Here is a 16,664-nt window from a genome sequence, read left to right as displayed (position 1 = left end):
TCCTAAGATCTAGAAAAATAGTACAAGTAGTTAAAGAAGGAATGCAAAAGGAGTTGAGCAGTAGGGATCAATTATTGTGAGATCAGTTCCCTCGAGATAGGATTTTAAACATTAAGATGTATTGTTCCAGGCAGATGTATAATTAAAAAAAAAAAAAAATAAAAAAATTTAAAAAACCCATGTCATGAATTTAACTGGATAACAATAAATCTGGGATGCAAGTGCTACAGTCATTGATGAAAAAACTCCTGCAGTAATAACTGAAGACCAACAGATTAAATATCACAGAACATAATCTTCAGTCCGCGTCTGTCCTCTTAGTAACCTTTCTGCAACACAGCACTTTTTGCACTTCTGAAGAGGTCAAATCTCTTGATGCCATTGCAGCAGCCAAAAAAATCAAGTCATATAAATCCATAAATTGGTCACCGCTGCATTTTCTTCTTGGTGGAGTCCTTCAGACCTGCATGTGAGGATGGGTTGAAATTACCCTATCACAAAGCACACATAAGCTCCTGTTCTGTAATGCATTGTGAGTTTTGGCACAGTTGATTCCACAACAAAATCATTTAAATTCTTTTGCAATTCTGATGCAGTTATTAATGCAGCAGTTGACTAGAAGAATTTCTACAAGCAGTGTAGAAAATAGAAAGGAAGATAATGACTAGTCTCAGATGCTAACAACAGAAAAGCACTAGAAACAATCCATTGTAAAATAACTTCTTTCCTCAAGGCTAGGCACATTTAGACTACAAACCCAATTACAGAAATATACTGCACAATATTTACAGAGAAATTTTCAGGCATGGGGAATTCTTTGCTGATACTGTGCTACATAATCTTTCCTCCTTTTTTTTTCCCCCCCCCGCTGAAGTAACTAATGCACTGAAAACAATACATTTAACACTGTCAAATTTTCCAACTTACAGACCTTTCTCAAATTTATTGGCGAAAATAAAATCAGAAGAGTTATACTTTGAAGAAATACTGTAGTTTACAGACAAAATGCAAATACCTCCTTCCTCTTCCCCTACATTCAATCCCAATCAGCAATAGTGTGGTATGTTCTGGGAAGGGAGGCAAGGAAGAAAAATACTACTAAAGGGTGATCAAAATCCTACAGGCAAAAAAATAGGCTTCAAGCGATGATACAAATAAAATCTTCTTTCTTTCTTTCCTCTTTTCTTTGCTGTGTTTCCACACATCTTATCCTGATGCTGTAATATGCAGCTGGTGTAACAGCTAAAAGCAAATGCCTCTTTCCTGTATTCTGCCCTTGTCCTCACTTCAACATAGTGAGGAAATTCACATTAACGACAACTAAGCAGTCCCAGGTCCCATACATTTAAAATGGACACAACTCTCGCTGCATTCCCCAGGGGCTAGCTTTTCTCTCCAGCTGGGTCCCTTAGCAGTTCTGCTGTTCCAACATGATATATTAATGAGATCCAGTATCTACAATTTCTGGGGACTTAGAATTTACATGCTAAGCATCACCATTCTACTGTCTGACAAGGCCACTCAGGATATCCCTGGAGAAAATGTCTTTTTTTTTTTCCCAACACTTCTCAACCAAAAGCAACATATTACTTCTTAGCAGAAAGGATAAAATGAACATTTTGCAAAAACATTTTGTTGCAGCATTTGCCAAGAACAACCAAGGTCTGGTGAAATGCAAATGCTAGAAATAACAAAACAACACTTGAGAAAGGTACTTCAGAAGTCCACAGGTTTTCTACATTGTGCAGCACTTGCATGTAGGTAAGAATATAAACATAAAAAATACTACATGTGGTTCTTATGAGTTTGGGGAGGGGGGGAATTTTGTTGTTTGTCTTCTTCTAAAATAAAAAATAATAATAAAAAAAAGGCCCAAGATGTTGCTTCAGTTATTCTAAGAAGGGCTGGGGATTTTGCAGAGCTGGTAGCAGCCTGCCAGAAGGAAAAGTCCCATTTCTCCCTGAAAAAGTAAATACAAGGTTGATACAACAGGTATTGGCACCAGAGTATGCCAGGGGCTGCCTAGGGAGAGAAAGTATGCATTGAGTTTTGTCATTCCTCTTTGTGGTTCCTGAGAAGTCTGTGCAAACTGCAGCAACCTTTATCACTGTGCAGGTCACAACAAAGGGAAACTACAGAGGGAAATTAAGGCAGGAGAGCAGAGAAAGAACAGCAACTTGTGTTTGAATTCTTGGAAAGGGGGAAATCACAGCAGAACACTGTCAGAAATAAGTCAAGCCAGTTTCTACAGTTATTACTGAATTAACTGCTAGGTTAAGGCCTTGTCTAAACACAACAGTTATGCCAGTTTAATTCAAATCAATTAAAAAACTCATTAGTTACACAGGTGCAAAGCTCTTTGCAGACAATCTTGTGCCAGTTTATAACTAGCTAAAGTGATTTGCATGTATCCATAAAAGGTCACACCTGCTTAAATAAATTGATTTTTAAAATTATTTTAATTTCATGACATTTTATCTAATGTAGAGACTAATATATAGCTATTTTTAAATGCATTAAAGTTTGGGTTCTCAAGGGTAATTATTATGCAATGGTATTGTGTTTTCTTTCATTTAAACCCTACCATACATTTTTAAACAATGACTGTCCAGGGATTTTAGTGATGTGCTCAGTGGAATCAGGCATCTTCCAGCACACTGAGTGATGCTCTGCTCTACAGTTCAGGAAGTACTATTTCATTAGCTTATAAAGCCATCTTCAAAATCTTAACACTAAGCTTACTAACTTGCTCATCCACGGGACCAAAAAGTTGGAAGGACTGTTTAAGATTTGCTTATTACCCTAAACATGCTATCTATGGCTTTCTAAACTAAGCCACCTACTTCTGTTAATGAACACTGAGGAACTGCTGCCAATAAAGTTTGGCAAAAGGCATGAATTGTTCCCTCCAACCATGAGTTTGTATTGTTGATTAATAATTAATTACATGGATGTGTCTGGTTTCTTCTGTCTCAATTCTGTCTGACATCCCTACAACAGCAGGATGCATGTCAGTGACACATGGTAGCCGTGTTGAGGGATGAGGAGCTCTCATATGATATTTTCCTGTACACAGATCTACAACTTTCAAGATGCTTCAGTTTGTACAATCGTAACACAACCTCCACACTTGGCATTACCCTCCTAACAGTTCCATTACTGAGGAAGCTTGAAAAATAAATGAGATTCCTCCCCCCCTCACCACTCTTTAGGCATTTGGATATTATTTTACATGCTCAGAATAGGAAACTGATTTTCTGTGTGCAAAATGGTTCATAATCAAGATGCAAAATCAACACCTCAACCATTAATTTGGACACGTTCATGGTTATTTTGCTTTCAAAGAAAACACCACCTGACACAGTGGAACAAGTTAAACCAAATTACCTTAAAACAAAGAAAAAAGAAAAACACAAGGATAAGGGAGGGGGAAAAAAAGATAGAGAATAATAGAATGGCTTAGGTTGGAATGGAACTTAAAGCCCATCCAGTTCCAATCCCCTGCCTTGGGCAGGGCTGCCACCCACCAGCTCAGGCTGCCCAGGACCCCACTCAACCTGGACTTGAGTGCTCCAGGGATGGGACAGCACAGCTTCTCTGGGCAGCCTGTTTCCTCTGAGTCAAGAATTTCTTCCTGATCTCTAATCTAAACTTCCCCTCTTTTAATTTAAAGACATTTCGTCTTGTCCTGTCACTATTACACTGTGTAAAAAGTTGATCCCCCTCCTGCTTATAAGCTCCCTTCAAATACTGAAAGGCTGCAATGAGGTCTCCCCACAGCCTTTTCTTCTCCAGGCTGAACAGCCCCAGCTCCCTCAGTCTTTCTTCAAAGGAGGGGTCCTCCAGCCCTCTGGTCATCTTTTCAGACCTCCTCTGGACCTGCTCCAATAGCTCCATCATATTACAGGGCAATGGGGAAGGACAAATTTCAAACAGGGGTGGAATGCAGTAGACATGCTTCGCATCTCCTCCAAAAAAGTATTTTCCATCTTAGTCATGGCAGCATAGTGTCAAAACCATCCAGCTGTATGACTACAAATTTTCATTTGAGTGCAAGTGTTTAATCAGATGTGCTATAAGACTACTAAACCTTATTTCACACAAAAAAATTGACAATGTATTTACAGAAACATTAATAAAAGCTTGTACTAGAACTGTGCTTTTGCTACCACTAAATTTTGTTATCCAGGCTCTCATGTACAGACTTTTGAACAGTTTGAAAATGAATAGGCAACAATATTGTTTGTTACCAAGGACAAAGAAACACTTTACCATTAGTCAGCATTCAAATAAATCAAGTTCTGTCTGAGCTTGTCTACGCTCAAAAAAATTGTCAGTACAGTCAGAATGATATAAGCTCCCTCCTGGAAGTTAAAAGTTATAGCAATGAAATTTAAAGCGAATGCCATGTAACTTCATCCACACCACATTCCACAATGATCTTTAAAAAAAGCAGATTCTTGATCAAGGAAAGTTAACACCGATGATAAATCTTGCATTAAAAGTTCTGGTATGCAATTTTTTTTCAGTGCATCATCAGTTAATTTTGCCTTCTTAGTACCCAGACTTTTGGGTGCAGGGGAAGAAAAGACAGAGGTATTCTACATACAGCACCATGTAGAGCTGCTCCCCTACTGCATCATTAACCTTGAATTGCTGTTACCAAAGACAGGATCCAACTGTGAGAATGGAAATACCACAAGTCATTTCAGAACAGCAGACCAGGGCTGAGCCTGTCGTACAATCAGTCAATGCATTTGAGAAAAACAACGGATAGCTGCAAATTTCTAGCCACTTTCGCTCCTCGTTCATGACCCAATTAAGGGAAAAAAAATCTTTCACTTGAAATGCCAATTGGGCAGCTCATTAAAAACCCTCACAGACGACGCTAGGAAAGGGGCAAATGTCTAACTTAATTTCTCTTGAATGTATTATTGACCTATTTTAACTAGAGTAGAAAAGTACAATGTATTAAGAGAAAAATACAACACATACAGCTTTTTAAGAGCCAGATTCAGCAAAATCGAACCTCATAATTTCACGGAAGTTTTCTTAAACCTCATATGAGGGCTGCTCCAAAAGTAATGCCTCCTATTTTTCTGATGCTGGCTCGCAACATCAGAGGCAGATGTTGGCGGGATGGCAGTAGAGGTTGAACCTTCCCACTGATATCCCATCGCATGTTGTTGCCATGTGACAGATGGCAGCAGAGGGGCAGTCTGACAGAATGGCGCCTGACATGGAAGTCAGGAGTGACAAGGAGTGACATTTCGAGGTGCGAGCAGTGGACGTGGGCACAGTGAGGCAGCAGGTGCTGTGTTTTAGCAGTGGACGATGGGTGCAGATTTTCGCAGGTGCAATGTTCAGGCTCCTTGTTCATTGCTGGTGAAAGTACACAGCTAACGGCGGTGACTGTGTTGAAAAACAACGTTTTGGAGCTGAGAATTTGCTCTACCACATAGCGTTACTGAGCCCTTTGTATCTGCTGTAGCTCCCACGGACATAAACAGAACAGGAGGCTTTACTTTCGGAGCAACCTACATCCTGCAACAGGCACACAACGTGCCTCGCAGCAGCCCTGCCTTCAAGCCCGGTGAATAACTCACAGCCGGGCAGAATAAGGGCTGAGGGAGGGGAACCAGCACGGCGGTTTCAATCCGCGGCCCGGGGCCTCGCCTGCAGCTCCCTCTCCTACCTGCCCGCCCTCGGGGCCTGGCACGGGGTAACTGAACAGCTGAAACAAACGGCTCAGAGGAACGCGAGCCCCGAGGAGGAGCATCAAAGTGGAAGCTCGTACCTCGAAAGCCAAGCAGAAGCACTCGGGGACGGCCGAGCAGCCCTCAGAGGGCTGGCTGGGGAAAGCCGCGCCACGCAGTGCCCCCAGCACCCCGCAGGTGCCGTCACGGCCGCGCACGCGGCGGCAGCCGCAGCTCCCCTCGCGCCACACGCACGCGGCGAACTGCGGCTCCCAGCAGCCCCCGCGGCGAGGCCGCGCGGAACGCCAGGAGCAGCACCGGCCCACGCGCGCTGCAGCGCCGCCGCCGGCGACGCTCCTCTCCCGCCGTGACCCGCGCGGCGCCGCGTCGCCCCCATTGGTTCACAGCGCTGCCACTCAGCGCCCTCCCTTTCCTGACCCGCCAATGCCCGGCGACGAGAGTCGTCTCCCCTCCGCGCGCGCTGCCACGCCTTCTCCTTCGTCACTCCGATTGGCCGCCGGGCCTCGCCCCGCCCCTTTTAAATACCTGTCGCTCCGTGACAGGCCGTCACCAAATTCCGGTTAGCAGGGCGACCGTGGCGATTGGCCAGTCCCTCCCCCCGGTCCCCGCCTTCTCCCGCAGCCCCGCCCCCGCCCCCGTAGCTCCTCCCGCGCCGGAGGGCGGCAATGTCAAACCGCCCGCGAGCCGCCAGACGCCAGCCCGCGCGCGCCCGCCCCCTGCGCTCACGCGCACGCGCGGGCCCTTAGCACCGCTCCGGCGGCGGCCGCGCGCCCTCCGCCCCTCCCCGCTCCGTCGTCACCGCCCGCCCCTGGGCTGCCGAGGGCGGCGGTGGGAGGCAGAGCTCGGCGAGGCGAGGCGGCGGCGGGCGGCGGCGGCGGCGGGCGGCCCGCGAGGAGCGCGGCGGCAGCGGGCTGGCTCTGCCCCTTCCCTCCCTCCCCCCGCCCTTCCCTTCCCCCGCCCCTCCCTCCTCCCCGCGCGCGCCGGGCGGAGCGGCTGCGAGGGAGCCCCGGGCGCAACATGGCGGAGCACTCGGCCCCCGACAGCAAGCACAAGCCCGGCGCCGCCGCCAACTCCGTGGCGCCGCTCAACAGCCGCGGCGGGCCGGGGGGCGGCCTGTCGGGGGGCCTGTCGCAGCCGGCGGGCTGGCAGTCGCTGCTCTCCTTCACCATCCTCTTCCTGGCCTGGCTGGCCGGCTTCAGCTCGCGCCTCTTCGCCGTCATCCGCTTCGAGAGCATCATCCACGAGTTCGACCCCTGGTGAGCGCCCACGGGGCGAGCGGGCGCCGCCGAGCGGGCGCCGGTCCCGGCAGCGCCGCCCCGTCCGGCCGCGGCGACGGCGGCGGGAGGCAGGGAGGGAAGGAGGGAGGGAGGGAGCGGGGCGTCGTGCGCGGAGCTCCGTCCTTCCCCGGCGCTCCGTCCTTCCCCGGCGCAGTCGGGGCGCGGTGGCGGTGACAGCGCCGTGCGAGGACGTGCCCGCGTCCCGACCGCGCTTATCCGCAACTTTGCGTGCGGCGCGGCCGGCGGGAGGCTCGGGGTAACGAGCGCCGTCTTCTCCATCCGACGTCCCGTCTCGCAGGGCTGCTGCCACGCGAAGGAGGGAGGTGCTTTGTTTTGAAATCCGCGTTAAGATCGTCGAAACCTGAAATTGTCGCTGCAACTGCACCCCTTCTGCAAAGCGTGCGCTCCGCTGTGGCGGTCCAAAAGCACAACTTCCTCTTTTCTGTGTGTGTGTGCTGCTCCCCCCCCCCCCCCCCCCCCCCCCCCCCCGTCTCTCATGTAATCCATTCAGAAATCGTGGCACAGAACAGGCGGAGGGAACAAGGAATCGCTTTGTTTTTAAGCGTTGCACGAAGCAATCCGTGCTTTGTGATCTGAAAGCCAAATATCTGCAGAGCGCCGAGCAGTCGCCCGAAATTTAAGTGCTGTTTCTGCAAACGCGGAAGGGAGGAATGCAAACTCTTAATTAATAAAGTTAACAGCGGGGAGCACAGCTACATGCAGCTGCAGCGAGCATATAACCCCGGGGTCACGTCCTGGGGAGCGGTTTTTAAGGCTCTTCTGATCTAAATCTAAGCAAAAAATCAGTAGCGGAGGAAACTTGATACAAATGACGTCTTTGCACAACTTTATCTGGTTTCTGTAATCAGAAGGCTCATCCTTGGATGAATGGAAATTGCACAGCGTTGGGTTGTGTAACTCATTGCTAAGCCTTGAAGGACATTAGGAACGTGCCAGGAGAGCTCAGTTTGTGGCCCCGGTGATGGCTGTGAAGATAACCTGCAGTGTGATGGGATGCACAGTCATCTTCCTGCGCGTGCAAACAGGGCACCGCTGCTGTGCTGTTGCACAGAGCTCTGCTCGTGGGGAGCAGCAAAGTTGACAGAACTCAGTGGTTTTAGTGCAGGTCTGTGGGAAGCAGAGAGATGTCGAGAGCCATGCCAGTGTCATGTTGCTGCACGCCAGGAACAACGGAGGCAAATGCACTTAAGTTAATTAGTAGGAAAGAGAAGCTAAAATGGTAGAAACTGGGGGGAAAAGCCGTGTGTTCTCTATTGCAGCAGTGATGTTGATGGAGAAAGCAAACAGCGATGTTCCCAAATACTGCCGAGTAGTGAGGAATGAGTGTTTTTTCAGTTGTAAGGGTCTTACAAACCTGAATCTGATGTGGGAAAAACGCTTATGAAAAGAGATTAGCAGTGCCCTATTTTTATTTTTTTAACCACTTCTTTAGCAGATTGTGCAGGTGAACAGCTTTCCACTTCCCTTTAGGCGTCAGTGAAACAGTTCCATGTTATTTCCCATTCCTTTGGCTTTTTCTGTCAAGCCTGTCTAGGGCGTACGCATCTGTTCTCTGTTATTTGTTTTGTGATGAGAGAAAGCTGTGGTCTGCGTGGTAAAATCAGGAGCATTAAGTGAATCTGTTAATCTTTGGAATGGAAAACATTGCCACTGAGGTGTAGGAAGCTTTCTCCTTTACTTAGGAAATCTCTTCCCCTGCGCACATAAGAAACATAGGGAATCTAGGGTGGAAGCAAAGGGAGGCTTGCTTTGGGTTACCAGCAAGTTAATTGGATCAAATACTCTGTTATCTCTAGCATCTGTTTCCAGTTAGGTCTCTGCTGGTAAGGTGAGGGTTTTATTGGAGGGGCTGGGGTGCTCTGTACAACTTGCTTCTGAGCCCTTCTTCAGGTGTCATTTCTTCCAGAAATGGCCCAAATGTATAGACAGCCCAGTGCAGTACAGAGGGCAGCATTTGCTTTTGATCTCCATTACAATACAGCACTCGTTTGAGGGAAAACAAGCTGGCATTTTGTTGTCACCATGCTGCCCTATAGACTTGTGGCCTGATTATCATTACTGGGATTACTGTTTTCTTTCACGCTGAATACCTCTTTCAAATAGCATTGCCACTCCATTTCCCATGCTTTGTTTACTTCCCATGCTTGAGCTGGTCCAGATACTGTGAAAAACATGTGTAATTTTTGTCAGCTCATAGGTTGGGAGCTGATGTGTGGAGTCAGTCAGCACTGACTGGGAGCTATTTTTGGCTATTGGCAAAGCCTTCAGCACTTCAGAATTTTGTTATCAGACCAAGAATTTGAAATTTGGGCAGTGGTTCCAGTGTGCACTGGGGTAGACAGGTTTTCTGCCTAAAATTTAGTTCATGGGTTGGCTAGTCTGGCAGCTGGGTGAACAAGAGCATCATTTCCGTGCTAAGCACTTCTGAGTGTGCAGTGAGGTGTGTTCATGAAAGTACAGCTGTGCTTAACCCAGCTGTCCAGCTTCTTCCTTCCTCCTTTCAGGTGTTGCCGTAAGTGCCACCGTGGCTGCCCAACCGAGGCAAATACCAGAACGGGGACTGCTTCATCCCTTACCTGCTGCTTTGCATCCAGTGTGCAACCCCAACTGCCGCTACGCTATGTCACATAGCCACTCACGTCACACGGACTCATAGTAACCTCTATAAGCTGAGTGTGTGTACATGTGAGGCAGATAAGGCTACTGATACGGTTGCATCCTGCCACACACTGGTACTGCTACCGACTAAGGCAGGAGCAGCCTTTGGTGCATCGCTAGTCTTCAGTGAGTGCTATCAAAACAGCGCCATCCGTTCTGTTTGCACAGCTCTCACAGCTGTCACATGTGAGAAACGTATCTGAATCATTAATCATATCCCATGGCATTAAGTCAAACTTTTGTCTTTCCTGAGAATTTTAACAGCTTTCTAAGCACTAGACTTGGAAACTCAGTTACCATAGGACTAAGAGAGCTGGCTGAAACTAGAATGCGGAAACTCTTGTGCCTGGGCACGAGACATCTTTGCATGTGCCGTGCAGCACCAGCGTGATCTTGTCAGCCAGCTTTGCCTACTGCTTCCAGGCACGTTGTGTCCTACTGTCCACCAGCCAGCTCTGGTGCTGAACAGCACTGCAGCAAGCTTGCGTGCATCTTTACCTCTTCCAGCCTGGCACCACTGTTCAGTTCAAACCACCCTCTGTCACAGGACAGCTGTTGTATCATACTTCACATAACTGTGCTATGGGGAAGTGTGGTTTGTATACACAGTAAGACTCTACTTTCTCATCACTGATACCATCAGCTGGCAATAAACTGGCAAAAAAATAAGGGTAAGGCCAGTGCAATGACATTTCAGAGGTAGACAAGTTGAGGGGAAATTAGAATTCTACCTTGAGCACAGACAGATGTTTCCCTTGGCTCAAGCACTGTACGCTTGATGGATTCTTGAGCAGTTAGGAACTTTTTATTAATGGAAACATAAATTAACACATCTAGCTAAAATATGAAAGCTTCATTAAAATCCAGGGTGTGACTCAAGTAAAAGTGGAGTGTATAGAGTTGATCGAACACTGAAGTTTGTGTTAATGTATTGATTTCGGGAGAGAGCAAGGCTATTGGTTTGCACTGTAGTTTGCTGATCTGATGGTTGCTTTTTGGAGTAGGAGTTCTCCTGTCACCTACAGTGCAGTCTGCTTTTTCCTTTGTGCTTACTGTAAAGCACTCATGGCGAGTTGATTCAGCGAGGAAAATTGTCAAAATACTGTAGCGTTTTAGTTCTCCAAACCTGCCCACAATCAATTTTTATATTGCACTTTAGTCTCTTTATTTTTGAGGAAGAACATGGGCGTGAGGAGAGAATGCAAATAGCAACTGACTTTACAGGATAAAATCAGGTTGGGATAAAGGTGCGTACATGTAGAAACAGCATGTTAAGAGTGGAGCAACAAGAGTGATGAAAGAAAGGTAGGTCGCAGTGAATGAGGGAACCTTAGTGTTCATAAGGGGGAAAAATTAGGTAAGGAGAATGATGATGTGTTTATAAAGTAGATAATTTCAATTAACGTCTGTAAGCTATGGGTGGATGTGGCCTACTCAGATAATTCATCTGGCCTTTGCTCGCCTGCTGGTGTTGTTCTTGAGTGGTGGCAGACATACATCCTAAACTGCTGCCATTCTGGACACTCTCGCCCCATCCTGTAACCTTAGGAGAGGTGAGCACACGATTGCAGATCTGTTTAAGAAATGTTTCCCACCCACTTTAACATTCTTTTCCCAACCACCTCCTTTTGTTTATGATCTTTGACAACTTCCAGACCTTGGGAAAACATTTGGTCCCAATCCAGTGTTATTGGATTGATATATTGGATTGATTTTGAGATGCTGGAAAATGTCAAGAAATTAATGTTAAAAACTTATTATATTTTCTTCATTCACAAGCCTTTAGATTCTATGAAATGAGAAATATTCTGTTTCTATTTGATAGGAATATATTTCAAAATTCTGTCAGCATAGGGGGACTGTTGGATTTTAGCACTTTCTAGATTGAGAGATGTAAGTTTACATGTCCAGGGACTTGAACAGCCTTTCCATGTTTAGATACTTGGTCATTTGGAATCAACCTTTTCAAGAAGGTTGATATGGTACCAAGTCAAGAAGATGTGAAATTGAATGTATTGGACTTTTGCTGCTTAGGAAATTGCAGAAAATGTAAGTATTAGAAATTTAATGGAAGGAGTACAGTCTGACAAAGACACGTTGGGCAAAGTTGCAAGTGTAACAGAGAGATGCTGAATGGGAAGGCTCAAAGTTTTATCAGGCCATAGGCCAAAGAAGCTAAAAGCAGTTCCCCTTGTGGTTTTGAAGTGTCTGCCATTCATGTAAGAATCAAAGCTCTGTTCCATTTCTCCTGTTATTTTCTATCACGTTTACTGTTGGTATTGTTTCTTTCTTCATTAGCCCAACTTTTAATAGGGTAGAAAGCTTCAAATGCTTACAATAATGGGTTTATGGATGAGAAGGTAAGAGGAACAGCACTGATAAAATGCAGAGGGAGCATGCGGAGAGACAGTCTTTAGAGCATCTCCTGGAAAACATGGGAGATGAGACAAAGTGCTTGCACAGTGCCCACCCTTCCATTGATTTGTGGAATGAAACTTGAAAAGCAAAATGTATCAGGATGGTTTTGTAGGCTGGGTTAAACTGAATCAACAAGTTTAGCTTTTAATAGTGTGATTTTTTTTTTTAAATAGTCTTCAAAAATGCTTTAGCTAGTCAAGTGTTGTTGAGTGACTGCTATGATGAAAATCCTTGAATGGACTTCTCTTAGCAGGTATTCTATTACTTTAGCAGCTTAAGATGTTCTGTTTTTTAAACAGAAAGTTGATTTCATTACAGAAGGTCAAGGGTGGCTTTTTAAAGGTTTTCTTTTGCTTCCTATCATAATTCTAACAGCCCCTGGTTTTGGCAAAAAGTAATCCTAATTCTCGTGTTTTAAATCTGACTCAGGTTGAATTTGAGGTGTGGATTTGTGGGGGCAGGTTCAGACAGCAAAGTTAGCAGGAAAACTTGAAATCCTGAAGGTACATAAAAATAGGCTGGGGGTAGATGTGTCTGAATGTCTTTGCTGCTCCACAAGCATCTCTCCCGATGCACACAGGTTCTTTCCCATTTAATGGATGTCTGTGAACGTGCTGCAGAAAGTTTCCTGCTTAATTCTTGAAAATTCTGTTCTTGCAAGCACTTTGAGGTACATTCACACTGACATTTAGCGCCAGTCCTGAGGGCTTCCTTCTCCTTAGCAGAGTTGGCAAAGCTGCTGCTTTTGCAACTCGTACTCTGTAGCAGGGCATGCACGGATTTTTTTATTACTATTGTAAAGTCCTTTAGCGAAACTTCTAGCCATCAGATTTACCACGTGCTTGGAGAACGAAGTGAACTTGGGACAAGTAAGAAGTGGGACTGTTACTGTAGTCTTTCTGTGTTCTATATCTGCAGCATGTCCAACAGACTCATTTTCAGCCATGTGGCTGAGCAGAGCTTATGATCTTTATCTGAACTGTTGCTGGGAATCAAGCTGAGATGTTTTTAATGTTAGTAGCTGATAGGTCTGGGTTTGAGAAGTACCACTACACGGACCCTAACATTACACCGCACCTTACAGAAGCTGAAACAGCTGAAGGAATTAATTTATGGCTGTGGATACAAACAGAACAGTTCAGCTTCCTTATTTCTCTTATGGCAGTCTTCCCTAGGTAAAAGCTCCTTTGGCATATGGAAAATTGAATTCTTTCTACACTTCAGAATTCCTGCTATTAAGTGAGGCAATATCCCTGTGCTGTAGCAGAAGAAATGGTCTCTTTTCATCAAGAAGTAACTGAGTACTTGTGCATGAGAGCTTCACAGAGCAGAAAGTGGCACTTAAAGTGTATATCTGGTGTGGGAAACCCAAGTCCAGTGTCAGATCTTATTTTTTAAAGCGCTTGTCTAATAGAAATGACTAGAGTATGTGAACTGTGATGAGAATTATTCCTGGGTGTTACTCATACCACATTCTACACCATTTTATTTACACGATTCAAGTTAGTTAAAGAGCTTTTTCAGAGTTCTGTTTAGCTGATAATCCACGGAGAAAGAATTGCAGCACACCTTTGCAAAAATGTTCCTCACTGGAAAACCAACAAACAAAAACCTCAGGAAACAGCATTGCCACTGGGGATTTGAGTTTAGTTTGTGGATTTTTGGTGGCCTTCTTAATAGAATTGCTGCTTTACATAGTATTATTTGCATTTGTTCAGAAAAGTGGCTCGCTGAATGCATCTCATTCATGGGTACTTCTGTCCTGTTTGAATGGTAAATGAATTCTGAAGAAAGGAAAAATAGCACGTCGTTATGTCATTTTAAACTGTTCTAGCATACGTGGCTGGGCAGCCTACATTATCTGACTTTTTTTAGTCTCCACTCAATTGCAAATCCTTATTATTTATTTTTGCAATTATTATTCTATAAATAGTAGTTTCTATAAATTGTTTTTCAGCTCCAAGGAATATGTTGTTTTGTTGTCTTTGTTGTTTTGGTTTCTATTCAGTCTTCACAATACAGGCATATTTGAAGGAAAAAGGAGTGAGAAGGACCTGCTTGATTACAGAGTTGAGCAGAAAGACCACATTTTGGCCCAAATGCTTGCCTGCTACAAGCAGAGGATTTGAAAATACAGCAGTGCATATTGTTGAGGCAGAAGCAAAACAACAGAACAAACCTACTTGTCCTAAATACCTTTTGCATGTCTTCTGCACCAGCTCTTATTTTTGTCTCTTGCACATCTTAAATGTCCTTCCTTCCTATTCTAAATTTATCACAAACTCATTGGAAAGTTCAGCTGAATAACTTGGAATTTTGTAAATATTGTTTCAAGTGCCTATCTTGGAAAAGACAGTTTCATTTTCACAACTGTAACATTTTAAGCTTATCATTTGGCTATTAAAGGCCTTCCAAAGTGCCCTTAGTTTTTTCACTGGCAGTAGATAAAATGCCTTAAAGTTGCAATTCTTCTCACTTAGAAAATCAGTGAAACAAAATTGGAGCTTTGGCATTATATTGATGTTAACAGTGGAAGTAAATGGGTATCTCTTTGGCTTGCTTTACTGTAGAATAAGGATCATTAAAGCCAATGCGGCATTTGAGTTTTCTAAAAAGCTGCGTAATGCTACAGTACTCTATTTTATCTTACACAGGTAACTAGAATGATTTATCCACCCTCACATGTCTGAGGTAATATTTGAAAAAAGCTGTTGCATATGTCTCACAATTTATTCTGCACTGTAGCAGTTTTAATCTTTCATTTGCCAAGTAGAAAATAGATTCTGACACTAAAGAGACTAAGTTAAATATTTGTGACAGTGTCTTAATTTGTGATGTCTCAGGTCAGTGTCATTCTACTGCTGGTTATGACAAATGTAAATGTTCTGCTATGGCTAAACATGTTTAGGAGCCAAAGAACCCATAGTGCTTTAATCTTGTAATGCAATGCTTCTTTACCAGCATTCCTTGCATCTTCCCAAAGGAAAGCCTGATTTTTATTGTGAGTGATTTGGAGGCCCTATTAGTGTCTAAGCAGGTGGAGTTCCTGAAGTTGGGATCATCTGTTGGACATTTTTTGGGATAGTTTTTTAGCATGCTAATAAAGCAACTGACAGGAATCTGATAAGTGCAGGTGTCAGGGAACATGGCTGGATGCAGGAAGAGGGGAACTCCCCTTTCCACTGGCACTGAGCTGCTCTATTGTCACATCTGCTATCTTCAATTGGCCACAGGTATCCACGAGTTCCCTGACCAGAAAGCAGTTTATTGAGGGGTGAGCATATCAGTAGTTCCTGCTAAAGCTCTTTGACTGTGCTGTTTTAATGTTCCACCAGAAATAAGATTGCTGTTGGCTGAATGGTTACAAGGGATGTTGGACACCTAGATCTGAGCCTCTTCTCTGAATTAGGGAGGCTAACTCCAGGCACTGTCTTCTAATTTAAATGCACATTTGTGGAGAGTTGAGAGGGCATCCTGTCTGGTGGGGATTGAAGTGTGGAAAGGCCTGGAACAGGCCAACTTAATTCATCTCTGGAGAGCAAGTAAAGAGAAGATTTAGTATTATGTGACCTCAGAACCATCTCCTGAGAATTTCCTGACAACTTTCACATATCCACTGCCATATACTCTTTTCTTCCCTGCCTGAACTGTAGCTGATCCTCTTGCTTTAGTATCCCCCTTACCCTATTCTGTTTCATGTGCAACCAGTTGTTCGTTTTACCTTAACCCAGTTTACAGAGCAGTGAGTGAGAAGGGCAAGACACAGCACCTCAAATCAGGGCCTGTCACTTAATAAAGTGACATTAGAAGTTAAACCCGACTCTTACTGTTACTGGAAGTTATATAGGACAGAAGGAATATAACCAGCAAATAGTACATTACTGTAGCCAACCTGTCAAGGAGGGGATGTGTTTTGGAACATGCTTCTGGGCATATGATAGAAAGATGGGTACAGTCTGAATATTTCTGTGACAGCATTTGTGCTAGAAAGGCATCACAGCTTCAAAGAGCGTCTGTAATTTTAAGCCTCTCTCATTTTAAAACTATTGCCCCACATCCGTTTCTTCTGCTTGCTTTTAAGGGCACCTTTTAGGTCACATTTTAAACAAGAATTGGATTTGGCTGGTTATCTAACGCAAGAGGAGCACAGTCAAGTAAGTTAATAGTTGCAATATAATGAGATGAAAGAATACTAGAAATCAGTCATGTAATGAGACAAACATGCAACTTTAATTTCACGTTGTACGTAGCAGGAATTTAATATTAATTATAAATACTCTCTTAACTGCTGAGCACTGTAGTCACTATGGTACTCTTAATCTGTAATGCTTCTGTGAGGTTACCTAATAAAAAGCAAATCATGTTTTATTATCATACTTCTATGATTCTTGTGCATGGTGTTTAAAGAAATTGTGGTAACTGTTAGGTGCAGTTGTTAACGTGTTGAATAAAATTCAGTGAAAACTTGCATTTTTGTTTTGATTTAGACTTACTGGAAACAGTACAAAAGATATAAAATAGATGTAGGGGAGAAGTAATTTTAAATTCTTCTTGCCATACTTCTGACAATAAA

General features: G+C 44.4%; 2 protein-coding genes across 2 annotated transcripts in view; one reads left to right on the top strand and one right to left on the bottom strand.

The window, feature by feature from the left end:
- GADL1 (GAD like acidic amino acid decarboxylase 1) overlaps positions 1-6,097 on the bottom strand; it is a gene marked incomplete at its 5' end in the record, with an annotated part of 249,026 nt that extends 242,929 nt beyond the window's left edge. The window contains one exon of the mRNA XM_090142129.1: positions 5,798-6,097. Coding sequence (XP_089998255.1) covers positions 5,798-6,097 — 300 coding nt within the window. The remainder of the gene's footprint in view (positions 1-5,797) is intronic.
- Positions 6,098-6,670: 573 nt separating this feature from the next.
- Positions 6,671-16,664, top strand: part of STT3B (STT3 oligosaccharyltransferase complex catalytic subunit B) — a 49,663-nt gene continuing 39,669 nt past the window's right edge. Inside the window, exon 1 of the mRNA XM_031590259.2 lies at positions 6,671-6,973. Within this exon, the coding sequence (XP_031446119.1) occupies positions 6,735-6,973 (239 nt within the window). The 5' untranslated portion in view covers positions 6,671-6,734. The remainder of the gene's footprint in view (positions 6,974-16,664) is intronic.

Source organism: Phasianus colchicus, chromosome 6, assembly GCF_987193195.1.
Source record: "Phasianus colchicus chromosome 6, bPhaCol1.hap1.1, whole genome shotgun sequence".
NCBI classification, from domain to species: domain Eukaryota; kingdom Metazoa; phylum Chordata; class Aves; order Galliformes; family Phasianidae; genus Phasianus; species Phasianus colchicus.
Note: the sequence above shows the minus strand (reverse complement) of the source record. Positions and strands in the feature narration are given on the sequence as shown.